The sequence below is a fragment of the Parus major genome, chromosome 3, assembly GCF_001522545.3.
Source record: "Parus major isolate Abel chromosome 3, Parus_major1.1, whole genome shotgun sequence".
Lineage (NCBI taxonomy): Eukaryota > Metazoa > Chordata > Aves > Passeriformes > Paridae > Parus > Parus major.
Genome location: NC_031770.1, coordinates 10294829 through 10322101, shown reverse-complemented (window position 1 = coordinate 10322101; position 27273 = coordinate 10294829). Strand labels below are relative to the sequence as shown.

Here is a 27273-nt window from a genome sequence, read left to right as displayed (position 1 = left end):
GGGGTTTTTTCTATTGAAGCAAAGTGCTTTACATGTATAGTCTGTCTTTCTGGTTAAAGCTGGAGGAGATTTTCATGTCCTGCCAGGGTATTTTTGAGTATGAAAGTAATAGCATAAGAATCTAAACAAAAAAAAAATAAAAATAAAAGTTTTACGATCATGGGTATGTTACACCACTAAAGAAGTTGCCATCATGGCACTGTAAGTTCTGTGCTGTGCTCATGGGCTGAAAAACTCACCCTTTGCAAAGCTAATGGCACATCTTCATGCCCTGATAATTTCTCAGTGTATTTGGTTTCATGTGCAGCCTTCCATTTGCACAAACAGCTGGCTAAAACAAGCTATTCTGGGTTTTTCTGCTCTTTACTTTGTCTCCTCTTCCTTCTTATCTCTGAAATTTTCCCATGAGTCACTGCAATGTGTTAGATACTCGTGTGGCTCACCCCCTCACAAACATACGTGCCCATAGACTTTTTTTGGAAACTTGTGTTCAAACTCACAAGGCTGCACCCCTGCCAGCTTGCTGTGTGTGGGTGTGCCAGGAGCAAATTATCAATTACTGACAACGAGAGAAATCTCCAGGGTGGAGGAGGCCCTGGAGATACCCAGAGAGTGTTTCTTCTGAGGTTCCTGCAAGGATAAAAATCTGGTTATTTCAGTGGGTTACAGAGCAGGGGGTGACATCAGGCTGGCAACCTGTCACCAGTGGGGTTTCACTTAGGCCCAGGGCTCTTCAGCATCTCCATAAACACCTTGGACACAGGCCTTAAAGGGATACTAAGGAAGTTTGTTGATGGAACTAAATTGGGAGGAGTTGTTGACTTCTTTCTGAGGTATTTTCTGGAATTTTTAGGAGGAATTTCATCAAAGAAAAGGTGATTAAGCATTGGAATGGACTGCACAGGGAGGTGGTGGAGGCACCATCCCTGGAGGTGTTTCAGGAAAGACTGGAGGTGGCACTCAGTGCCATGGGCTGACTGACACTGTGTGTTTAGTCATGGGTTGGACTCGATGATCCCAGAGGTCTTTCCCAACCTAATCCATTCTGTGATTCTGTGCTTTAATCCCATATGTTATGCTTATGAAAGATGGGCCAAATCTAACCTTACAAAGATGCTTTTTTGTACTGTATTTGTGTATCTTCAAAGATTTTGCTTCTCCTTTAGCATTTAATTTCTAATAATTTCTATATCAAGCAAATGTTTTAAGGGGGAGGGAGGGAGTACATGCTACTTTTAAAGCTCTGAATTGCTTATTAGTGTAAGCTGCATCAGCCTGGAGTTGATTCATCCTCCAGGGACTCAACACAATCATCATCATCATCACATCTTTTTTTGTGCACTGCCTCCCCTTTCTTTTTCCACCCAAGGAAATCAGAATCTAAAAGGGAGCCTTGGAGCTTGTTTGAAAAACCTCCAGATTTCTGGCTTGCTGTCACTGTCATCGTTGAACAGCATTGCAGTCAGATACCATGGTGATCTTACTGCCTGCATGTACTTGTCAAATCATTTTTGTAAGGTTTTTTTAATTGCTTTGATTCCAAGATACTGAAACAAGAGGTGTATCTAATCCCCACTACAGTGTCAATGCTATTTATATGAGAAGGAACTAATTTTTAGTGATTTGCTTAGTGCTTTTCAGAACCTTACTCCTTTGTATGGCTGTAGCTGCATGAGGGCAGCTTCTGGCATGGGAATCTGCCTGTGTAAAAGTGCTGATCACTGAAGCACAAATGGAGTTATGCTTCTGGACATGGGTTTCAAATGAAAACTGGTAAGGAACTCTCTGAAAGTAGAAATACAAAATAGTATTCTCCTAACTTCCCTGGCCTTTAGCTTGTTCAGGAAGCAATTCTTAACAGTCTGGTTCTGGGCTTGAAATGATTTTCTATAACGTGGAAAATGCGTTACACACAGACCTCAGGGCCATGGCCACAGGTGGAAGAGCAGAACCAACTCAGAAGTGTTTAGACATCCCTTGTGGCACCAGGGATATATAATTTCCCTTCCCTTTGATTCCAGAACATGGCAAAGCCTCCTGTGATTCCAGAACCATATTGGAGTCCCAGGTACACCAGTATCCTCCTCCTCAGGGGTATGAGAATGGTTAGTACCATGATCCAGCTGATACTATCCTGCGAGGGATGGTACTAGCAAGAGTTTGTGCTGTCTCTAACCCAGTGAGGTTGAAATTCCTGGTTCTCCCTAACCTGGAGCATACCTTGTTTTCAGCAATCAAAAAACCTTTCTTTTGAGGGACTGTGAAGTTTGAGAAAGCCAACAAACAAGTTAATGACAACTTAAACCTATAAGCATACCATAATTGTTTATTTTTTTCTCCTAATTAATTGCTCACATAAGGATCAAGTAGCCAAAAGCACCAGAAACTAACTTACTGGGAAACTGGGGCAGGGTCTGGAAATAAATCTTTGAGTGGGAGAGTTTTCTTCTGGGAGAACTTTTACAAATATAAACATAGAAATGCAGAAAATCTGCTTCTGTTATGTCTAAGTAACCTGTTGTATTGGCTTAACAAAGGCTAATTTTCAGCATCTAAACTAAAAGGGGACTTCTACTGATTTTTGAGAGGGTTATTTGTTATTAATCTCAGGATCTGAGATTCAAAATAGTTGGGTTTTTTTTTTTCCTACTTCAAAAAGAAGGCCACAGGCTCTTCCTGGGGCTGATCCCTGCAACACCTACCTGAGGTGCGGCTTCCTGGACAAGTCCCTGGGGCCTTGTGTTCATTCAGCTAAAGCTCTGTCTCTAAGGCTGGCCTTGTTTTTTGTGAAAGAGTCCAGAGAGCAAGATAAGACTTGAGGTGATGAATTACTGTTGTACTAATGGCTTGTATTTCACTGAGGATGTAGCTGAAATGGAGAAATATCGCTGCCTCAAAGAGGTGTTGTTACCGCAGAAATTCTGAAAATATTGTAGGGGTTTATTTATTTCCATGAGGACTTGAATTTTCTGTGATGCTCACCTTCCCTAGCGTAGCCTCCCTACACTGGGCTGCCTGTTTTCCTGCTACACAGGGGCTTAGGAGGATGTCAGAAAATGTGAATTATGGTGAAAGGAGTGGAATTATTCAGGGTTTAGTTTGTTCCCCCTCCCACCAGCAGCTGAAGGAAAGGATTTGTTTCCAAGTTCAGTGCCAGAACATCAGTGACATTTCTGACAGGTGCTGTTCTCCTGAGACATGTCAGTACTTCATTCTTTTTCAGCTTGGCTGGACCCACAGAGTCTCCATCTGCAAGCAGGGTGGTTTTTCCCCTCTGTACTGTGCATCCTGATACATGCCTTTGGGCTATTTCTTCTAGTTGGTCGGTAGTGGGAACAGTTCCCTGAAGCTTGTATCCAAGGTGCCAGAGGTGTCCTTGGAAGAGATCTTTTCCCTAAGGGGATACAAAATTTATGTGACCTGATGGGCAGTCAGAATAAAAGTAGCGAAGAAAACAACAACAAAACACAGAATTCCAGTGGCTGCCTCCAAGAAGTACAAGGTGACATCTGGGCAGATTTACTCCCCACCTAATATTTGGCAGTCAGAATTGCTTCTGAACGGTGTGTGTTGAGTCTTGTCTCCTCTGTAGGTTCCTTGTGTGGTCAGCGGAGGGAGAGGCTTCTCCAGGGAGTGGCTCGGGTCTGTTCAAAGGGCAGATTCAGCCTGACAAAGACTGCCTTAAGCACTGCAGCTAACGGAGCTTGGGGTGAATACTCCTCAGTGTGGTTTATTGCACAAATATTTGTAAAAGCCTGTTGGTTGCTCAGCCAGCACCTCCAAAAGCCGCCTTCCAAGTTCAACTTGTGCAGCAAAGAGAAGTTTGTTTGTGGTACCGATGCGTGTGTTTGCTGTCCATTCTCGGTGAAGACCACTGTTCATCATCTCTTCCTGTCCTGTCTCTTGATCCCCCCAAAACCACACACACCTTGAGTGTTGTCTTGAGTGGCAGCATTCTCCTGCCTCTTTTGGGAGGTCACACTATTTCATCTTATTCGTTTCCAGTGGTAAGAAGGGGTGAAAAGAAAGGGTTTGCTGTGAAAGGGATTTTTAGTGAGGTATTTGTTTCCTGTTAACTCGGTGACATTGTAAAAGCTGTGCCTGTAACATTATCCTAAAGTAAAAGCTGAGAGTTTGCTGATTGTTCCCCTCCAGAGCTGGAGTGGTGTCCTGTTCCCTCCTGTGTCTTTTACACTTTGACTTCTCAGTTTTTTAAAACAAGAAGGAAATTCAAGGTGAGTGCAATTTTCGTTGAGGGCTGCACATTTATGAAAGTTGTTATACAAATAATGGGGAAATGCTTTTATATCAATAAAAAAGAGGGAATTTGTTCCTCTAATGCTCTAAATAAAGCAAAATCTTCATCCATCAGCTGATCATCTGTTGCCCACAGAAGTATTTCTGTGTGGCTCTGAGTAGTTTTCTAGACTTGGAACCAAAGATGCGAACATTTCTGCAAAAACAGTTAAACCTCTTTCATTCTGCTTTCCTTTCTTGTTTTTTTGCCTGAGACTGTTTTGCATTCATTAGCCTTTATCAAGTATATCTTTATATCTTAAAAATATGGAATAATTTAAATTTAATATCATGTCAGTATTTTTGCAGTGAATACCCATTACAGTATGCAAGATTTATCAAAGGGTTAATAAAATTACTTGGACATTCTATCCTACAAAACTGTAGGAAACTGTTATGTATCCAGTTGCTGACTGTGTGATGTTTGGAGCAGGAGGGACTGGATTTGACAGCATGGCTGTGAAGACAGACAGAATTAAATCCAGGTTGTTTTATCTTTTCATTGGAAGATGTCAGTGTGTTCTAAAAACCAACCATTTATTTGACATTGAAGCATCACCTGCAGTGGCAACATGAATTCCTTTCCATCTGAGCAGGAAGCAGCCAGCACTATCTATGTTTTTTTCACTAGAGATAAATCCACAGGAACGCCTGCTGGCCTCTGTCTTGAACTTCTAGCTTAACTTAGCCTGCTTTCCCTGTTTATCCTGTGCACTCCTTGGGTGAGGGAGTTTCATGCCAGGAAGCAGCCCTGCTGATACTCAGAATTCAGAAACTGCCCAAAGAAAATGTAACAGGAAATACATAGGTCAAAAAGAGGGAAATTTTAGTCAATTTTTTTATTGATAATATTTTTAATATTCCTTTACAAGGATATATGTTGTACTTGTAAACCAGCAAAAGAGTTGTGTGCCTTTGCTTCTTAGGAAATTTGTAAATACTTGTCTTTGAAATTACATGTAATTCATGGATAAAGGAAAACCTCTGTATTTCATTGTGTGGCTTTCTGTGGAAGGAGCTGTCTGGCCAAATCCATCATTATGGCTGATACCAAATTAAAAAGACTTCCCAAATCCTCACATTTTGATGTTATCAGCTGTCTGTGTTATCATAATGTTTCATGTATTGACATGGACAAAAGAAAAAAAAAAAAGGAGCAGAAGATGGTGTTGAAGTGCTGGGCTGTAGCTGATGGGTGCAGCCTGGAGAGGATGAGCAAAGTGTTTGGCTTTGGAATAGGAGAAACAGGAGAGATCAGCCCGCAGCAGCTGGATTTTAAAGTTATAGTTTTGTTTCTGTTCTTCTCAGCATGCGGAAAACTTTGTTTCTGTAATGTTTCTGGAGAAAGGTTACATTCTTTCAGGACAAGTTCATTGTATTTGACCTGGAAAGGAAAAAAAAAGGAGAGTCTTTTATGCTTATCTCTAAAGTGTATTTGAAATGAAAATGAAAGAAAAACAGTAAACAATGATGGAGACAGGGCTATTTCTATCATGATATTCTGCCTTCTGTCCCCTGTGCACACAAGGGGACAGAATTTATTGTAGCATTTGTGCCTGCATGAGGTGAGTTCCACACCAGGCTTAAATCATTTATGAATTATCTCTGCAAAGTGATGTTTTGCAGGGATGAGTGCAGGGAGGAGAAGTCCTTTTGCCTTGTGCTGTGGCACATGGGGGTCAGAGGAGTCTCTCCTCATTCTAGCAGAGATGTATCCCTACAAAATTCAGCTTATTTCATGTTGGCTTGCTCAGTTCCTGGTGAAACGAGTAGTGGGGGAGACACCTCACAAAGAGGAAGCAGCACAACATTTCCTTTATTATCAGTGTTTCAATTTAGCACCTTTAGGCTTTTCTCCATGAAAAAACATGGCTAAAGCTTAGCTTGCCTTACGCTTTATTTCTTCAGATGGCTGTTTGGCGTGTTCATGTGGGAAGGATCAAATCTTCTGTTGTTTTCTGGGCACTGAATCACAGTCCTTGTTGGCAGTGCCTGATTATAAAGTCACATCTCCCAAGAAAAGCGTTTTTGTCTGGTGAAGTGCTGGGTGCCAAGTCTTGGCGAGTGTGCCCAGCTGGTCAGCACTTGGATTGTCACGGCTTTGCTGCTGGGCTGGGCTGGGATCCGATGGAGGACATTAACTATCAATATGCTGATGCCTGACTGTTTACAAATGGCTCCTTGGACAGGTTTTGGGGCAGGATATGTTTTCCCAGGGACAGGGCTTGTTTTCCCAAGACGTTGCCTGCCATCCTTTGGCACCAGAGCTCTGGCAGCTGTCGTGGTAGCCACCCGTGACACATCCCTGTGTCAGAATACCCTGTGGATCCTCAGTCACAGTATATCCAGATCACCTTTAAAAGAAAGCTCTAGAGGGACTCTTTGTGACCTGAAGCCATGCTCAGAGTATGAACCCAGCCCTAGGCATGTTCACTGCTGAGGGTGGAAGGTTTACATCAGCGGCTGTTCAAATAAACATAATTGGTTTGGACTTTGTTTTTTGGACAATACACATCAGTTGTGTGGCGAGGGTTTTATTAGCAATAATGTTTGCTTTTCCCTCATAAAGTTACTTATGCACCAACAGTCCTTTGATTTAAGAGACCAGTTTATTGCACAGACAGATGCTGCTATCAAGTTACCTCTGTGAGATGTTCATCACCCATTCCTGAACTGCTAAGCTTCATTTTCTAAGAGGGGATTTTAATGAATTTGTGTTTTATTCCAAATTTAAGTGCCTATTTCTAGGAATACTGTTTGTTATTTTAGTGCTAAACCTCATAAAATACAAAAAGATTTAATTATTACCGTTCTTCAGGAAATCTGAAATTCACTGCATATATAGAAAAATACTCTGGTATTTTGTTCTTAGTTGATGACTAAGCTTTGCTTCAGAAATAATTGCTAATTCTTCAAATAATACTTGTTCTTAGAAATAGCTAAAAGTGGGTACTCTTTGTCCTAAAGGAGGGAGAAACTGTTAGTGTTCAATATTTATCCAGCTGTCTTCCCACTCCTCCCATGAGTACTTAAACCATATGTGAGTAACCACTTACAGTCCATTTTACATTGTTTTAATTAAAGCCATCTCTGCTTCCTTCCTAATTTCTTAGAAAAAACACCTATAACAACAGTTTTTGTGACATGTTTGGTGTGAATAAACCATCAGTTTTTACTAACTTTTTAAATCTTATTTAACTAGTGTTAGAAACACTTGGGAGTAAAACAGATTGTTCAAGAAAGGATGGTTTTAAGGAAAAGCCTCATTGAAGGTCATGGTCTTTTCCTTCGTTCACTTTGTATTTTTCACAGGCATCTGTTACTTAAAATATCCTCAGGTTCAAGGTTGTTCTGGAGTTTATTTGGAATGCCTAATGACAAGCTTCAGAGGGAATATTTGTAATCCTGTACCTTGGGGAGAGTGTCGACAGTTGATAATCCAGGACCAGGAGTTCAGGTTGAATCTGGAGAACTGCTGGCTGTAATACATCCTGCACTTTCACATACTTGAAGAGCTGAATAACCATCTTCTGGCTTTCTTTTCCCGAGGCTGCTGTACTCCTTTGCACTGGAGCTCTGTCAGGAGCCAGTAGGTTTGGTAGTTCTTTGCTTTTCATGTTACAGAATATGGATTGTTTTACATACCTTGCTGATGAGCTCATCAGTGTTCAAAAGCATAAACAAATAAACCCAACCCAGATGCAGCATCAGCCTCAATTAAACCTTTCATTAGCAGACTCCACAGATCTCCATTTCCTACATTTTTTTGGGACAAACTTCTTAAGAGGTATCAATAAACAAAGCTATAAAAGGCAAATGCTGAAGCTCTCTGGTGATCCTAAGCTAATTTCTTATGTGCAGAGGGATGAAGTCCTTGGCTGGGACCAGGAGGGGCGAGTGGGATGCAGCCCAAGTGCTCTCCTCAGATGAAACCAGGAGATTCTCTTCTCTTTCACTGTGCACTTCTTAACTCATGCACTGAGATTCCCAGATGATACTTCATGGGTAAATTTACTACCAGCCTTTCAAAAGTTAGCACACTGAGTGCTGTATTGATTAGGGTATTGAGTGCTTTGCTCTGTCCACATTAGATTTTCCAAGATGTGCAAGTAAAGGCTTAAGAAAAACAAGTAATTATTGCTAATGAAACCTTCAAATGGGAATAACATTCAGCTGAGCACCACACTTCAATATCAGCACAGGGCATTACACTCACCCTTGCTCTACTGAGAATATTCAAGCCTTGAATTAATCAGGGTTGCTGGATGTAATAGCAGAAGTTTGCAGTCTCAGGTTTGGATTGTACTTTAGCCTTTGATAGACATGGAAGGAACTCTGATTAAAGCTCTGGTTTCAAAAGCACACACTGTAGAAAACTGAAAACCAGGAGAAAAACCTTTGTCACACGAGAGCTTTCCTCAGTTCTTGATGGATGCCTGGATGGCATCCCTTTAAAAAACAAAAAATTGAAATTCAGATGAGAAATTCCTTCAGGCTTCTGGAATAATGTCTGGAGCTGCAGATGGGAGCCAGTCCCATTGTTTTTAGTTCTGCCTGGCATTTCTTCTGGTCATTAATGATCAGCCCTCTCCTGACACAGGGAGCTTCAAAGGTCTTCAAAAGACACTGGCTTTTTCCTTATTTTGGGTGGGGGGAGGGATAGGTAGGAGTGCTTGCTGCCAAGATTTCTGTTTGTAAGGTGGCAAGTCTCAAATGCAGGGTTTTTTTCTGTGAATTTGAGGATCTGAAAGATTCTTTGGTCACAATCTTGTGTCTTTCACATCCCTTCACCTTCCTGTGAGTTCTAGGATACGAAGACTATCTTGCAGCTCTGAAATCTCATCCAAGCTTGAGTGTGGCTGTGAGTTGCCTGCTTGTATTGATCTCTTGCTCACTTAAAAACAAGTACATTTTCTTAAAAACAAGTACAGTTGTTGTCTTCTGACAGAGGCAATTGATTTGTGTGAGAGGCAATTGGTTTGTGAGATTCTTCACTGCTTCTTTAAAATCCTTTTTTTGTTTCAAAGGAAAAAACAGTCTGGATTTATGGGTACTGTCATTAATAGAAGGTAAATACATCTAGAATTCATGTAAAGCTAACTTAGAAGGATAGAAAGCAAGTGTCACACGAGCATTTATGCAAACATTAGAGCATCACCAATATAAACATTCATAGGTAGCATCATTTCATCTCAAACCTTTTCAGGGTCTTTTTTCTTTCAAGAAGGAGCTATAATGATATTTTTGGAAACTAGATTATAGACTAGACACATTGAGCAAGATAAAATCCACATACAGCCTGGTTCTCTGTAAAGCTTATGCAACAAGTTTGCAGCCTTACACAAACTGTTCCCATGCTGAATGTGATACAGCTTTGTATAACAGGAGTCTTATGTCATCTCTGCAATTTTTAAAGCAGAACTGGGTAATCCATGAACAGAACAGTAAGGGCATTAGAGACTAAATGGGAGACTAATGACTACTGATGGATTACTGAATTTCAGGTTTTGAAGCTCTCAGCATGGTCGCTTGCCCTGTGAACTGGTATGTCTTTCAGATAACCAGCCTGGCTCAGGCATTAAAGGAAAAGCTTTGCAAGAACTTCCTTGCTGCAACAGGATTCACATTATTGAATTGGGGATGTTTGCTTTCTTGTGCAGACCATACAGATACTGCAGAACAAAAAATTCTGGTAATAAACCCAGTCCTTGACTAGATATTTTAAATATATGATTGTCTTACTGCTCTCCTCATATGAGTGGGGTGCTTTGTACAGCCTTCCTGACTCTGCTTTTCCTGAGCACTTCAGCCACATGACAGGGTGATTTAAACAACTTGTTGGGCTGAGGAAGAGCAAGCTTCCAATAAGTGTGTGAGAAGGATCTCGAGCAGAGTAATTCATTGCCATGGCTCTCCTCATGCAGTCAGAGGTGGCAGCTTTCTGGTGGTCCTTTCCCAGGAAGGGCCATCCAGAAGGAGCCCTCTGCTCCCCAGCCAGACATGGGGTTTTACCATGGGGAGCCAAACTCCTGGAAGGTCTGATTGTGTTTCAAGCTTTTTCTGATAACAAACCTTCAAAGTCATGCTAAAGTATTGAAGTGTATTTCTTAGACAGATTTTTTTTAAAGGCTGCTTCAAATTTTTCTTTCCCATCCTAAGCTGTGCTGTCCTTCACAGGAAGCAAATCTCAGAGTGCTCAGTTATGTGCCTTGTCATACCTGATTGTTTGCTAAAAGGAAAGAGAAGAAAATACGTGCTAATTTTGATTTCTTCAGCCAGAAGTCTTTGGTGTGTGTTGGGTTATTATGGCTGTTGTAAAGGTTTTGAAGGGTTTCTTCTCCTTCAGCAAGAAACATCTCAGTATTCACTTTAAAGAGTGCTGGCCTGTTGTGTGACCTATGAAAGCATTTGTACTGATGTCAAGTTGTCTTCTCCCCAAAATGAAACTGTATCTCTTTCATTTACTGTGAGATGCTACATTTGGTAACTCCAAGGATGGATTCCTCCATTCTTTGACTTCTACACTGTATTTTTCCCCAACAACCTTTTTCCTACTATTGTTTTCTTTTTGCTACATCTGTTGCTCTTTCCCACTTCCTGCAAAAGCACATTAATCATTAACACTTGTACGTGTGGCTGAAAAATGGCCTTTTCAAAGCTGCTTTTAGCTGAGCTGTAAATATTGAGCAGCACATCCACCAGTACCTGTGAGACACCACTTGTTAAATACTGCTGTTACTAAGTGCCCCAGGTTTGCATTTGGGGGGTAGTGGTGTGTTGCTGCACACTTTGGGATGCTCAACCCCATGGATAATGGGCCAAAAAAATGAACAGCAGAATTAAGGAGAGAGAGACGTGACTCAAAATGACTGTAGCACGTGCTGGGATTGAGCCCCCTTCTATTTAATATAGCCTTGGGACAGTGCCTGTAGCATGGGATCATCTTTTTGGAGTTGTGAAGCCTGAAATATTTTGCTGTAAGTGTAAGGACACTTAGGCTGTTTCACACACAGGTGGCTCCAAAGCAAAAATACAGGTTTGTGTTTTGGAGGGGTTGTTTGGGGTTTTTTTTAAGGGAGAAAAACAACCCAACAACTCTGTTTTGCCCTTCATAGCTGAAAACTAAGAAGACAGTGATTAGAGCTTTTACCTAAGACAAAAAAAATTAGGAAAGCTGCTTTTCTGGCCATTTTATCTAATAGCAATAAATCTCATTGAGCTGAGTGCATCTGTCCATATGGATGTGGCTATTCTGAGACTAAAGAACTTTACACAGTGCTGCTTGTGCTTCAGACCTGGGTGCCAGGCTCCTTTTGCTCCTGCAGTGGTTACGTTCCGGTGGGTGAATCTGTAGACATCAAATAAAACATCAAATGCCAGCCCCTCATTGTAGTTAGATAAATGGGTGTTAGCTGGAGGAAAGTATGGTGATTCATTTTTTAATGAAAAGAAAATGGTTTCAAATGTTCTGTTTCTGGTAATACAGTCTCTATTCAATGCATTGTCTTTTGAAGGTCTAATCCTAACTCTAACCACTGTGGGTTTTGTTATTTGAACTTATTTCCAGCATGAGTATCCCTCCCAGGCTATTGTTTTCACATGCTTAAGACCTTTGTTTAAAAATAACAAGTAGGTAGCTTAGAGTTTCATGCAGCCAGGTCAGTAAATAAGAACAATTTTTCAGCATTTCTATCCACCATCCTCCCCATCCACAGCTCCTGAAGGGGATCTCTAGTTTTATTGTCCCTTAAGGATGAGATTATCTCAAGTTATCATACTCATTTTAAAGGGGTGAGGGCATGGTCCGGATAGCTGTTGCTGTCTTCATCCTGTTCATGAATGATCCAAAGCACAGTATCCAATTCCTGGAAGCCCTAGAGCTTCATTTTTCATTTTGACTAATTGTTTTCTTGAAATAATGAGCAGTAGTGATTTCACAAAGCATGGTCTCCTGGCACTGAGATCATTAATGACTCACCGTGTCTTTAGTAGCAGTTAAAAATACGCTTTTCCACACTTTGAAAAAGTCCTGGTAATTTTGCTCACAAAGGAAGTGTAATGTGAGGTGGGAGTGAGTGGAGATGTATTTCCTTATCATTTTCTATTCATGACCATTTTGGAATCCAAGGCAACCAAAACTAGCAAGAAAAGAGGGGATGCATTAGAGATCTGGTCCAGAGGAAGACTATTGTCTGGGGATGGTTTTTTTGATATGGCTAATGACCCTCTTGCCTCCTCCTTAACTCCTCCACAGAGATGCAATGCAAGGACCACTTCATGTTTTTGAGGCTCATCTGCAGTGGGAGCACTAAAATTAGTCCCCTGTTCTGGAAGACTTTGGCTTTCTTGGAGATTTTGTGATGGAAATGTCATCAGACACGTTCTCAAAGATCAGCGTGGGAGGCCAGTGGAGGGAGGGGAGTGCGTTATCCACCTGGGATAACCCCTGGGAGAGGTTTCCAGCAAGGGAAATCCCTCATGACTCCTCTCAAGTGGTTCACAGGCAGCTCCGTTCTCATCCCTACTTGTTTTTTCTTGTGAGGGCAAGTGATGTCTGTCTGAACTGCAGGTGCATCTCTGAAGTTGCTGCTGTGGATTGAGCACTGACTCTTTCCAGCCCAAGGTCTGTGACTGCACTCCCCCTGGATCAGCTCTTGGGAAAATCGTGCGATAGGAAAAACACAGTGAGGTTAAAAAACAAAAATCCAAATCTGATGTTGTCTGTCCTTATTTTATTGTTTAAAATTCAGCCCCAAAACTGCATTAATCCCTTTGCAGTAGCACAGGATCAGAGTAGATTCAGTGTTCCTTCTGGAAAGCACCTCTGAGATGTTTTTCAGCCAGGGTGTGTCGTTCTGTTTTATAGGATGCCAAAGATGTATTTGATTTATTTGTGTGGCTGCCTGGCTTTTGTAAAAAGTGGAAGTTTTTGTTTTGAAGGTTACTCTTTTTTTGTTGCTTTTTTGGTACAGAGATGCTGATGGTGCCTCCCCTGCTCTGCTCTCACACAACTACAAAAATCCCAAACCGCAACCAAACACTGCCACTGCATTGGTTTGAAATGAGAAGCTGAGGTCTGTAATGTCAAGTTAAAATATTTTATCAGCATTTAATTACAGTCCTTTGTTAAGTGGCTGCATGCTGAAGTAGCACAAACCCAGTAAATGGTAATGCTGAGTTCTCTTCAGGATCTTGTTTATTGGGGATCCAGTTAAAGGAGGTCAGAAATTCCAAATTCTCTCCCTGGTTATTTCAGGAGCTCCATAGTACCAGTACCTTTTTTATAACTCAGGCTGATATTTTAGAAATATCTTTACATGTCTACTACTCATTTCCAGAAATGTTAATTGGGCTTGTGGGATGAAAGGCCATTCTAAAGGTAAAGCTGCTTCCCAGCACTCTTTATCTCAGGATAATCCTTTCTTCCAAGGAAATTAAGGCACATTTATAACAGGCACATTTTATTATGAAGCCTAGAGCAGAGCAGATTGAATTAAGAAACCCAGCACGCCACCATTTTTTCTAGAACCTTTTAGTTGTTTATCAAACTTGGTTTTCAATTTCTGAGCAGCTTTGGCCTTCTGACAGTGAAACTCTACTTGTGGCTTTGCCTCAGGCATGGAGCAGGCAGGTCCTGTGGGTGTTGTGCCTGCACAGTATCCTGGGCTCTGCTCTCCCTGCAGATGCCTTGGCAGGCTCTGGGAAGTTTATCCCAACAGTTCTCTGATGGATACAGACAGCAGCTGACATGACTTGAACCCAGTTTTGCTAAATAATGTATGATTTTTTAAAAAAAAAAAAAAAATCTGCAGAAGGGAGATGAAATGATGCTTTGGAGAAAGCTCTGCTCCATGTGTGTTGTAAAGGCTCGAGAAGGAAGGGAAATCCAGGGGTGCAAGTGTTGGCTGGTCAGTGAAAATCCCTGTTCGGCATTCAGCAGGGGGTCAGACAAAAGCAAGCTTAAAGAATGGGAGGAAATAAACCTTGAAAATGGAATTATTTATTGCTGCTGCAAAATTATGTGCTAACTCCTGTCTCCTAATCTTAGAGAAAGATGTAATAGACATGGAAAGATGTAATAGGCATTAACCTAAGGGTTAGGAGAGACATGAAAATCCTGCAGGCAGGCAGGGAAGGCAGGCAGACATGCCCTGTTCTCACTGGCATTTTTGCCTTTATATATGCAGGCCCCTCTTTTCCTACTAGCCAAAATAATCCAAATAGTCAAAATAATCCAAATCTTTCTATACAGTTCCCACTACCTCACAAACCTTTCACAGTTAAGGGCTTAGAGTCCCAGGAGGCAGAGGGTTTGAAAAGCAAGGTATTTAAACCAAAACCAGTTATTTTTATCACAATGCTACACATTGGTCCTGCCTTTGTTAGCACCTTTTGGTCAAGAGGGCAGCAGAAAGAACAGCCATCAGTACAAACCCCTAGGCTTGCCAGGACTAAAAACCCTGTGCAGTGTTTTGATGCTTGAAAAGAGAAAAAGCACGTGTATTTTAGGGACACAGGTCCACCCACAGATTTTATTGTAGTTCCACTTCAGGACAGCTGTTTAAAACCAGGCAACATCATTTGGCATTGCACATCATCTTCCCTTTCCCTGCTTCTTAAGGAGGGATGGCTTTGAGTTGTGTAATGCTGTTCTCCATCTCATCTCCCTTCCTGAAATCACAGCAGCATTCAGTTTTCATTCATCTGGGAGCTGCTACGTGACTTCTCCCACTCAAGAGCTGCAGTGGGAAGGCAGGCAGTGGTGTCCCTGTGCTCTCCTGGTCACTGTGTGCCAGGCCAGCATGAGGTCCACGAAACAAAGTCCTTGGTGCTTAGGTTGGTCTCCCAGGAGGACATCTTTATCCCAGGAATGGGGAGCAGGTGAAATACATTCTATTTCTCACAGTCCTACAGCAAGAGCAGTGACCTTACATCTGCCAAGGGGAGCCAGTCACAAGTCTGACATTTCCCTGATGCAGGAGAAATAAGCTGTGGCATTGCAGATTTACCACAGGTGAGACACATGCCCACTCTGCTAAAGGCTGGTGTCCAAACTATGGGTGCAGGCTGAAAAAGACAAGTTGCTGTTATGAGGAATAAAAAAAAAATAAGAGACTTCTCCTCTCCTTCAAAGACACAGAAAGCTAAATGAGCCATTCACATCATCTCCATTTTCCTCAGGAGAAGTGGTTAAGTTCTTTTATATTTCATTGCCTTCTCCCCTTGTTCACGATGAGAAAAAGAAAGAGAAAACCAATTAAATATCTGATGTGGAAGAGCTGAAGCCTTTCTTTGTGCAGAGGTGTCTCTGATTCTCATGTGTTTATTTTCCTATTCAGTTTTCATATGCTGAGCGGATTGCTTATTAATTGTTAAATGACTACTCTGCAATTCAGTTATGGAAATGATTTCTACTTCAGTACCACTTACCCTTGAGAAAGGGAGGTCAACCAAAATTAGATAACTTCTCTTCAAACCTTTTATCTTTCTGGAAAAAGATACAGTTCAGATGCCTGTCAAGAGGACTATGAGGTTCCAACCTTAAAAGAATCCTTGTGGCCAAGCTGGTTTGGGGATCATATTGAGAATGGATGTCCTGATCTGTCCTGAGATCAGGAGATCTGAGACCTTTAAGCAGATTAATCCAGGTGTGTTGTTGACTGTAGTGCAGAGCTGATATTCTGTTGCTCACACTGATTTCTAGAATGAATTGTGAAAACACAGATTGAATAAAACAAAGTTGTAATTTTAACTGAGGCAGGGAGAATTGTGTGGGCAGAGCGGGCAGTCCCTTGGCTTCAGTGGGATTCTGCTCAGGCAGAAATGTCCTCCCACACTCATCTCTTCAGGGTTGCACCTCCAGCTTTCACTGTGAGCCTTTGCTTTTCGCCTTACACAAGAAAAGAGGCTGAAAAAAAGAAAAAGGAGTTACGTATTATGCAGCAAATATTACCAAGGACATAGTTTGTGGTTTAAAAAAAAAAAAAAAAAAAAACAACAAAAGGCAAAGAAAAATGCAAATCTGGAGCTTTTCCTTTATTTTCAGAAGAGAGCTATTATTCCTCTGGTGTCTCCCTGCTGGCACATAATGCTGATATTTCTGTGCATTTGATCAGAAGGTCACTGAGGTCAATGCAGAGATTCTCAGTATCTTCAGCGGACTTTGCACCACACTGAGCAGGAGCTGCTGTTTTGCTGATAAATCCGAGTGTGATGCCTGTCCCCAGGCTTTGGAACAGCAAGAGCAGCAGTGTTGGAGGGGCTGTAAACCAGGCTGGACTCTGAACACATGGCTGCCCCCTTTTCTGTGGGAGGTTTCTCATGGTGAATTGAAAGACAGCAGTTTGCATTCTAAAAGTAATGAGGAAAAAACACCAAAAATTATTTAAACCAGCTTTTTTTTTCCCCCCCACAGTATCACTTCCTCCCCCCTTGTAAGTTCACACACTCAAATTGCAGAAAAGAAACAAATATAGTTATTTTGGTCCCACTGAGGAGATGTGTTTGCAGTGGCCACATAACTCTGAGTAGATTCTTTTGTCCTGGTAAGTTCTATTTTTAGATCATCAGAAAGGTTATGGATAAATGCCATAAAAGCAGCAAAAATAAAATTTGGTCTGACTCTTTTGTCTTGTTAAGTATTTTAAGAAGGAAAGCCCAGCTGATTGCATGCTGGACTGCAGGCATTCATTTTCAAGCTTTTGGTACCCCGTTTATGTATTTTTAGATGAGCAGTTCTGCCCAAATGCCAGTGGCTTTTCACTGTCCATTTAAAGGTGTATTTGCTTGTAATTCCAGATGTGTGGGATCAGTGTGCCAGGGACAGAGGAGGTTTTCTGGGAGGAGATGGGGATGCTGCTGGTGGTGTGTGTGCCTGTCTGTTGTGCCAGCCTTTTGTGTTCTCCCTTCTCCAATGGTAAAATGCCCTGGAGCAAATGGATGCCTGGCATTGCTGCTTGCTGTGAACACAGCCAGGAGAGAAAGGCTCAAACAGCTGCCCTTCAAAAATTATTTCTGAAAAATGCCATTTTGTGGGCACGAAACGTATTTGCTGTAGCTGGGTCATGCTGATCTCAGAGCTTAGGTGAAGAATATAGAGGCTTTTTGAAATGAGGCTTTTTGAGGGCGTTACCAGTTGCCATTAAGGGACATAAATCAGGAGAGGATTTGCATGGGCTTTACTCACTACTTGCAAAACTTGCAGCAACCAAATTAAACACCTTTGTACTTTTAGTTCAGCTCTAGGTGTTGAAGCATTTCAGAACCAGGACCCACTTACCCCTCACGTGCTCTTGTTTCAGGCAATCCAGGTGCCTTTCAGGCCACAGGGCAAATGTGCAGTGTTCAGAAAGGAGCAGAAAAGAGGATTTTAAACACATCTTACTCCAAAATGCTGTTTCAGACTAATTCTAATCTTTGGTCTCTTCTCTGAGAAAACCAGTTATGGCCTTGACTGAAGACTGGTCAGAGTGGAAAACCAAGATCCTTTGGCCTTTGCCATCAGCAGGAGCCAGCATTGTCTACTCTCATGGAAAATAAACTGTTTTAGGGTTACAGAACCATAGAATGGTTTGGGTTGGAAGAGGATATTCATTTCTACTCAGCTTTTATATTTGGTGTAATACTTTTAGGCAGGACATTAATGGATTCCTGAGTCATTTATGTAACACATAAACATGAAAGAGCTGTGGGGGAGCAAGAGTGATCTGTTTTGGGGCTGCTAACCAAATTATTCAGCCTGCAAGCCAGTAGTACTCTCAGCCAGAATATGCCAGAATCCCAAGTCACACAGCCTTCTAAAGGTCAGGAATTCTCTGCTCAGGTTTTTGGTGCATTCTTTAACTGTGGGATTATTTCTAAATGCAGATTACTTTGTGTGTTGACTAATTTGGTATAAAAGTAATTCTTACTCCCAGATTTCTTTCCTGTTTTCCTGGTATTGTTTATTGCAGTAACAGAGAGAAATGTGGTTGACGCTGATTTGATTAAATAAAAAGTTACATTAAAAGCACAGAAATTTCCTTGTGTCCTTAGGAGTTAAACAATTGCATGGTCTTGGTGATACCCTGTTACAAAAGCATGCCTCAGTGGCAGGGAGGGTTTGATGCTGTGATAGGGTACTTCCCAAAACATTCGAGAAAATGTTAAATAATAACATAAAGTCATTGAAACTTAATTCTGAGAAAGTGTGGGGGGGTTATGATAATGAGTGATGTTTGATTTTAATTCTTTTGCCATGCTGAATGATTCCCATGTTAGGTAATAGGTAAATTAAAACGTAAGGAAAATTAATTCCAGATCTAAAGAAGGTTCTCACAAGAAAAGCTGGATTTAGTGTAAAAGTGGGAGATGCATCAGTAAGGACTCTTTTTCTTAGACTGATTTCACACTGCAATTAAGTGCTACAAAATTGAAAAAACATAGGCTAGCCTAGATATTGTGAGATGAAGCACATCTAGGGAAAGCTGTAGACTGATATTTCAGCTCCATGAGCAGCCTTAAAAAAACCAACCAAATAAAACACGGCACAAGAAAACAGGGACAGCTGTCAAACAAGGTAGCAAAATACAGATCATAAGGAAGGAAGGGCATTTACCCTCTCAGGTCCCCTGCAGAGGACTTTGAGAGGAGAGCACCTCACCTTGCAGTGGTTCCACTGAGAGGCTCTGTTAGTGAAGAGCTGACACAGCAGGCAGGGCTGGAATAAGTGATGATGGAGCTTTCTTGTCGCTGGTACCCTTGTGAGAGAGCCTGATGTCCTGCCAGAAATGGACCTTTTAAATAGTTTTTATATAGTTCTCCATGTAATATATAACTCTATAAACTATATATATATATATTCTTACATAGTTACATATAGTTTTTATTTTAAATTTCATTTTTTAAAACATGTTTTGTTTCAAATCTCACAGTGATACAAAGGTAATTTAATTTTTTTTTTTTTTTTTTTTATGCTGGCTTTATGTGCTTTTGTGTACAGTTTGGTGAAGCTTGCAGGTATCACTGTCTTTTTTTTTTTTCTTTTAAAACATTTTCGTGCATTTCTTAGTTAATGATTTTAGCTCTGTTTACACCTTTGTTTAAATAGCAGCTGGCTCAAGACCCAACCAGAGTTGCATACCAGGGTCCCCAAGACAGTGTCATTAGCCTAAGCTGGTTAATTGATTTATTTGGCATGCCATTCCACATATTTACCTCAAGCCAGTCAGGCAGCAGAGGAAAAATGCTCCTGTTAAAGATTAAACATTCCACACTCACTGTTTTAGGGTTTGAAAGAGCTCAAGCTCAGCTGTGCTTTCAAAGATGCTGGAATTCAAATGGAAACTCTTGATGTCCTTTCCATGACAAAACAGTACCTGTAGGGGCAGAGAAGGGGTCAGAGGAGTGTGGTTTTGCACTGTTTTTTGGAAAGTTCAGATACAGAGATGTTTCACTTTTCATTCCTGCACCAGGAATGAAATACAACACTTTGTTTCCTTGTTTCAATTCCATTCCTATCTCAGGAAGGCAGAAGTTCTGGCAGTGCTTTTGGCTAGGATTACCCAACCCTGTATTTAGTGGCCTTCAGCTATGACCAGCTTATGTGGTCAGTTATTTCTTATGCCATGCTGGATCCTTCCACAAACTGCTTAGCCCATATCCAAGTCAAGACTATGGGGGAAAAAAATGCTTTGGAGGTTTCTCCTTAAATACCTCTTTTTTTTTTTTAATTTTTCTTTTCAGTAGGAAGTGCTGTAATGGGTTGTTGGGGTTTCTTCGGTCTTTTTTTGTGGAGAAAAAAAACAAACCTTGGAAATAGTAAGCTCAAGGTTACTGCAAGGTCAGAAAGGTGCCTCTTGGTGCCCTTATGAAAAATAATTGCCTTAAAAATTCAGAATACTCCAAACTCTTCAAGGTAGAGTTTTTGTCCAACTACTCAATTCCAAGAGGATTTAGCCTAAACTGAGCATGTTCCAGAGTGGAGATCCAGCATTATATAGGGTCAAACATCCACCACTCTTCAGTGAGGGAGAGCCATAAAGGGTTTTCTATTTCAAGTCTATTCAGTGAAGCTCCTGTGACTGCAGCAGATTTAGTGGGGTAGCCTGAGTAGGCAGCTGGAGATGTGAAAGGGTGTAGGAGGAACCAGGTGAGCAGGCTTAGCAAACAGCAATCGATCAGGTAAGGCCACACAAAATGTCACAGGCATAGCCTTGCAAAGACTCATCCATAAATGAGAATGAAATCTGCATTTTGTCAGCATAAACAGGTGCTATTTTCTGCATTGTGTTGGTACCAGCAGAACTGTGGCTTTTATAACCTTTCCTTTCTATCCAGCGTGGATGAGCAGGGTCCTCACAGCACCTGGGAACCAGGATTAGCACTGAGTGCCCTTTCTGGCGAGCAGAAATCAGGGATCACTGACCCCAGAGCTGTGCTGGACATCCACTCTTTGTTCATTGCCACCTCTGCGTTTGCACGCTGTGGTAGAAGGTTTGGAGTGGAACAGTGGATAAGAAACCCCTGGAGTGATGAGTCTGCAGGGGCAGCACACAGGGCAGGGCACCTGGGGTGAGGTATGGGGAATGCATAAAGTCAAAAACCAGAAACAGGAACGGATCAGTGTGTTTTTTTAAAAAAATCAAAAAGAGAGAAATTGGAAGATTTACAGAAACCAATGGAAGTTAATATCACCAGTCTGAAAACAGCAGAGCCATATAGGAAAAGGCTTTCATGAAAGTATTGACTTTCTTTCTTTTTAAGTATTAAGAATAATGTTATTCTTGTTGGCTCTTCAGTGTGAAATGTATAAAAGCTACAGAATATGCTACCTTCTAATTAGTCATACTGATTAAATTATGGTTTGGCTTTGTTTTTCTTCAACACTTTTTGAAAAGAAAGCTGCACCTCCAAAAGGCACAGGGAGCAGCAGGTTCAAGCTGCATCCATAAATGCTCATTTTTCATGTGGGTATAAAATATGAGGTGAACTATTTTCAGGAGGCCGATAATGTAAAAGAATGATATTACATTTGCTGTGCAGTATCAGGGACCTACTTTTATCCTCTGGAATTGTTCCATTTTCTGCAATCCTTAATCTGCTTAATCTGTGATATTACAGGCTTGATGTTACATTAAAAGTATTAAAAAATCTGCAATCGAGTTAACTTTTTTTTAAGGAGATGTAACAATAATTTGCTAAAGAGGTTCCTGGTTTGTGTAATATAAAAATAATGGAGAATTAAAAGGTACTCTCAGTTACAAATATTTGTGCTTTATTTTATACAGTATTACAGAATTAATTATTTTAATATGTATGAATATAAATATACATATATAAATATATAATTACACGTATATAATTATATATAAATATATAATTACAGAAATGAATTGCACTTTAGAGTTTTTGAAGGGCATGATTGTAGATATGTAGCAAAAATAGCTCTGAATTGAATTAAAAATAATGAACTTAGTATTGTCAGAAGTGTGGGAGTACAAAATCAATGGATTGCAATCCATTGCTTTTTTTGTGGAATTATCTAGATTTTTGCTGTCATTATCATATGCCCCAGTATACCTTGTAGAATACTAATGAATATAAAAATAACTCCAGAAATTTGCAGTGGGATCACTATTGATGCAATGTGATAGAAGAATCAGTGCAGCATCTCACACTTTGGTCATTCTGCATTGGTTTGTGGTAACTTTTTGTGGTTTTATTTTCTTTTTACCTTTTATCAGACGTTCCTAAGACAAGAATCAAAGTGGCAAAAATAAATTGCTCTCATAAACATCTAACGTGAAATATATCCATGCAGTGGAACTATCCAGTTTAATGTCCTATTACTGTGATTTTTAAAGGAAGAAATAGAAGCTAAAATCCAGTATTTTTCTTCTTTTTGGATCATTCATGCAAGGTGGATGTTGTGTATTGTGACATTCCTGCAGCTGATGTTTGCATGGAAGAGGGGATGGCTGAGAGTTCTGCAGAGGTGACAGGACAGGTCCCTCTGACCCAGGCAGCCCTGCAGAGTCACCTGGGAATGGTGTGCAGGAGGTGTCAGGGAGAGGCCACCCAGAGAAAGGTTTGAAAAGCAAGTTTATTGTGCAGGAGTGAATTTATCAGGGTTTATTTTCTGCCATTGGGCAGCACAATACCAAATTCCCACAGTAATGAGTAAGAATAGTCTGCAGTGAACGTTTCTGTGATAGAGCTTGGCAGCATTATTGCAAAAATTACTTCTCAATGTGCCTTTTCCAAGGAGAATGTGTCCTTGCACTGTCAAAAAGTGGCTAATTTCCACTTTGAATTTCTGGTTATATTGAGATCTTGGGGGGTGGGGTGTTTAATTTATTTTCTCTTGCCTTTTTTGGTATTAGGGAGGGCATTTAGAATTTTTTCTCTATTTTTCCCTTCCCCCCTCCCCACCCCATTTTTTTTCCTTTTTTTTTTATAATCAAGATCTGCATTTCTGTAACATTCAAGCCTGTGAACAGGTGCTGGCTCAGGCAAACCTGCTGTGATGCTGAGCCATGAGGATGGAGGTTTATAGCTGACCACTACTGACCAGTAATCCTCATGGACCTGCTGGAATGATCCCAAGGAGAGTAATGAAGATGCCAGGGCTGGAGCACCTCAGCCAGGCTGAGACAGTTTGGGTTGTTCAGCATGGAGAAGACTCTGGAGAGTCCTTAGAGCCTCTTCCAGTACCTAAAGGGGGCTCCAAGAGAGCTGGAGAGGGGCTTTGGACACAGTCATGGAGTGACAGTGCAGGGGAATGGTTTTAAACTAAAAGAGAGTTGGTTTAGGATAAATATTGGGCAGAAATTCTTGACTGTGAGGGTGGTGAGACACAGTCTGCACAGAGTAGTTGTGGATGCCCCATCCCTGGAAATGTGCAGAGCTGGGTTGGATGAAGCTTGGAGCAGCCTGGTCTAGTGGAAGGTGTCCCTGCCCAGCAATAAGCTTTAAGGTCCCTTCCAACCAAAGCATCCTATGATTGTGATTGATTTTCCTGCTGAAATACAATTACACTTATCATTTGGGATAATATTTACAGAGTAGTCCCTGCAGGTATTTTATTAGGATAGAATTTACATGGAATTGGCGAACTTGGAGGAAGTAGGGAAGTTGACATTACCAGGTAAACCAGATTTTTTGGCAACAGCAGATTATACCTAAGCCCATGCACCCATTTTCTTTTACTCCAGAGAAGCAATCTCCTAACACTTGTTTGCAAAATTGGACAAAAAAAAAATATCAGCACTGGATTTATTCTGAAAGGAGTATCTTGTCTTTTGTGTTGAATTAATGCCTTGGAACCAAAATGACATTTGTTTCTGCCGTGGGTGTTGCTGGGGGAGCTGATGTGCTGTGAATTCCCAGGAACGTTTGCTGTGTGCTGGCTCCGATGTCTTGGGGACCAGCTTCTTGTTTTATTTATCCCCCACCGGCTTTTGTGTTTGCAGCCTAATTTGCTGGTAATGGGAACAGTCAGATATTCATCTGTGCTAACACTTCGCTGGTTTAACCAGAGCCCTGATGTTCTGATACGAGCTAAGCCCAAAATGTCCAAAAAGGCAGCACTTCTGAACTCTCCTACTTTTGTTAATAACTTTTATTGGAATTCTGACTTCTTTTTTGTCTCTGTTGACCAAAAAAAACTGGGGAGGCTGAAAACTAATGCGGGTTCTTAATCACAATGAAAGGTACCAGGCTGTTTTGAAGGCAAGTTTTGGTGACAATACAGATTGGGGTTTTTACATATACAAGGGGAAGCTAAATCTTTAAAACACCCTACTCTAAGGCAAAACCTAAAATAATAGAAGTGAATAAAATCTGTTGCATAGCAGTGCAATTGCATTGACTCGCAGGCTCTGCAGAGCACATGGCTCCCTGCCTGCTCCAAAAGGATCAAGACCTAAACCCCTCCAAGCTTCCCAGTGCTCCAGGAAGCAGCAGCGTGGGTGCACAAGTCCAGAAGCACTTGGCTGGCTGTGTTCGCACACAGGCATCCGAAGCTGATGCTTTTGCACTGTCTGAAGAGCGCTTTCCTGGTAATTCAAGCTGGGATAATTCCTTTACAAAGAACCGCTAATGATCTTACAAGCACCGCATCGAGTTGAGAAGAGTGGGTCTGGCGCCTTGGCTGGTGGCTTTGAAATGCTGAATGTTGTTGTAGGAGGCCTCCCAATCAAGGGGAAATGAATATGAATAAAACGATCTGCGAATTTTGAGGTGTTTCTTTCTGTCATTCCAATGTAGTGGCTAAAACTTTAAAATACAACGTGTATCAAAGTTGCTAGAAAGCATTTTAAGTAGTTGGCCGAACTGATGCAATAGCGAACAATCATAATTTTTTTTAAAGTTTTCAATTTGTGTGGGTTGGTTTTCTAAAAATACATGGGTTTTTTAAGTACAGTTACTGAGACAGAAAAAGTCGTGCTTCTCTTAGTCTCTCATATAAATATTTTTGCAGCACTCTGTTGTTGCAGCTCGTAGAAAACCTGATTCAAGGCTGGGGGCAGTTTGTGTTTCTTGGATGTTTTGTTTTGCAGCTCCTTTTTATAGCCCGGGCTCGGGAGTGAAAGGGGAGGAGGGGTGGGAAAGTGTGTAGGGACAAAACCAAGGCGGCTGCAGGAAATGGGTGTCCATTCCCACACCTTCCTGAGGGCATGGAGCTCAGCTTCCCAGCCTGAAGCTGAACCCTGGATTCCAGCCCAGGCACCAGCAGTGCCGGGCTCCAGGACATCGAGTCTGCGACTGGTTTTGGTTTTGCTTAACTCCAAGGGCTGAATTATTTTGTAGCAGTAGGAAGGATCACAAGGGATGCCTTGTTTCCTGCTGAGGATGAACAGGGATACCACATTTGCCCTGCTCCTGGAGGACACATTAGGGAAGGAATAAGGATTTCTCTGTTTCACGGCTCCATCTTCTCTTTTGTTCCATTTTTCATGGGGGACATAAACTAACAAGGCATTAAATAAAGCTGAAGCTCAGTTCTGAGAAGCCTGATTTGCAGCCCTCTTAGGTCAGGTTTTAGGTTGGTCCAAATGAAAGTGGATAACCAGACTGTCCAACCCACGTGGGAGAGTTTTAGCTGCTTTATAGCTAAAAGAATGTTTTGTGAGTGCACTTACACTTGTGTGAAGTGGCAGTGACTTTGTGTAATCAAAGAGTTTTGTGTAATCAAAGAGTTTTGTTTTGATCAGCTTACATTCCTTTTGACTGACAAAACCTGAAAAGGGGAACAAAACCAAAAAAGTTCTCTTTATGCTTTAGGCTCAGACAAAAGCATCTCCTCCAGAAGTAGGTGCTTCCATCTCCTCCTGTCCACTCCCATTCCCTGTGTGGTTAAGCCATGAAATCAGCTTTGGCAGATCTCAAAGGTTGCATGGGCAGCACTGGCCTGATTAAATCTTTGGATGGGCTCACATGACTTGGGGTGCAGAGTTGTGGCTGGAAAGTCTGAGATGTCACCAGGAGCTTGGCCTTGGAGGTCATCCCATGGAGGACCAGGTCCCTGCATAGCATGGCACTGCCACTCCTTCCCCAAAGGTCAGGGCAGAAACCAGCCCTGGCTGGAACACAGGTGGAGCAATGAGAGGTCAGGTTACAGAGAGCTCTTGTCAGATCTTGTCTGTGAAACGAGACTTGAAGTGTGTTACGAATACTGGGATTATTTTGGGGTGGTGAGAAAAGCTGCTCCTCCTGCAGTAGCTGTTGTGTGAAGGCCTGCTCTGGACTTTTCTAGTCAGGTCTGGAAAAACAAGGATGCTAAAGCTGGGGAGATTCAGCAGGAGCTGAAGAGGCATTGGCTTTGCAGTCCCAGTTTGCAGCAGTCGCTCAGGACAGGCTGATGCTGTCCAGGTCTGCTCATATCCATGGAGAATGGTCAACTCAGCAAGGGTCTGTGGTCTGACTTCTGCATGGTGCTCCTCAAAGCCTCAGGGGTCAACTCATGGTTTGCTTGAGATCTGACTTTTCCAGTGCTGTCTAATCAAGGAATGATGTGAGAAATGTTCCAGGTTTTTGTTCACACTTTCTTATGCAGTCTCCTGCAAACACATCTGCCTCAGGCAGATCCCACCTGGATTTTTATCACTGATACAAATTAATAGTTGTAATCAGACAGGAAAATGCAAGAAAGTCCATTGCCAAATGGAGTTAAGCTGTCAAATTCCTCACCAAACATTTCTTTCTGCACAAGGATCAAATGTCATTGTTTTTCTCAAATATTGTTCTCTCTTCTTTTGTAGGAATCGGAGTTTCTCTGCCTGGAGTTTGATGAGGCCAAGGTGAGCCAGATGCTGAAGAAACTGTCAGAAATAGAGGAGAGTATGACTTTGCTGACTCAGACTACTTAAATAAAGAGATTGCAACTTACAAAAAAATGACCTTTGGTACCTTTTCATAATTCCTATTCCGGCACATAAAATAGGTGGTGCTAGTTAAATCCAGATTATAACCCCTAGAATGGGTTGAGTCACACTGTGAAGCTTTCTCATCCCTTCCTCCCAACCTGTTTTCCAAGGCAATAGCAACACTGTTTCCACAAAGCTTTGCATAATCAGGCCTTGGAGTGTAGCACAGCTTTTCTCTTTTTCCCCTCAGTCACTTCTGGAGTCTTCCAGATGCTGTGGATGCCGGGCTGGATGAACAACAAAGGTAAATTGGCCAGCTGTGGCAGAGGATAAATGAGCAGAAGAAACAGGCAGATTAGGGGAACTCATGTTTATGCTTCCAAACCACGGACTTTATAGGACAAATCCACCTCTGTGAGCTCTGTGAGCTCTGTGTGCTTAGAACTAAAGCCCAGCAAAGCAGATGAAGTGCAGGGAGTTCAGCAGGCAGAGGCACAAACACACCTCTCTGTACCTGTGAGCCCCATGCTGCCAAGGATTCAGTGGTTCCCAAAGGGCTGGCCAGCCTGGCTGCTGGAGACAAAGGACAATCAGGGGAGCAATGGGAGGTGCTGGTTTTCCAAAAGGAGCA

At 41.7% G+C, this 27273-nt stretch overlaps 1 protein-coding gene across 1 annotated transcript in view; it reads left to right on the top strand.

The window, feature by feature from the left end:
• COMMD1 (copper metabolism domain containing 1) overlaps positions 1-26675 on the top strand; it is a 60213-nt gene extending 33538 nt beyond the window's left edge. Inside the window, exon 3 of the mRNA XM_015622225.3 lies at positions 26538-26675. Within this exon, the coding sequence (XP_015477711.1) occupies positions 26538-26645 (108 nt within the window). The 3' untranslated portion in view covers positions 26646-26675. The remainder of the gene's footprint in view (positions 1-26537) is intronic.
• The last annotated feature ends 598 nt before the right edge of the window (positions 26676-27273 follow it).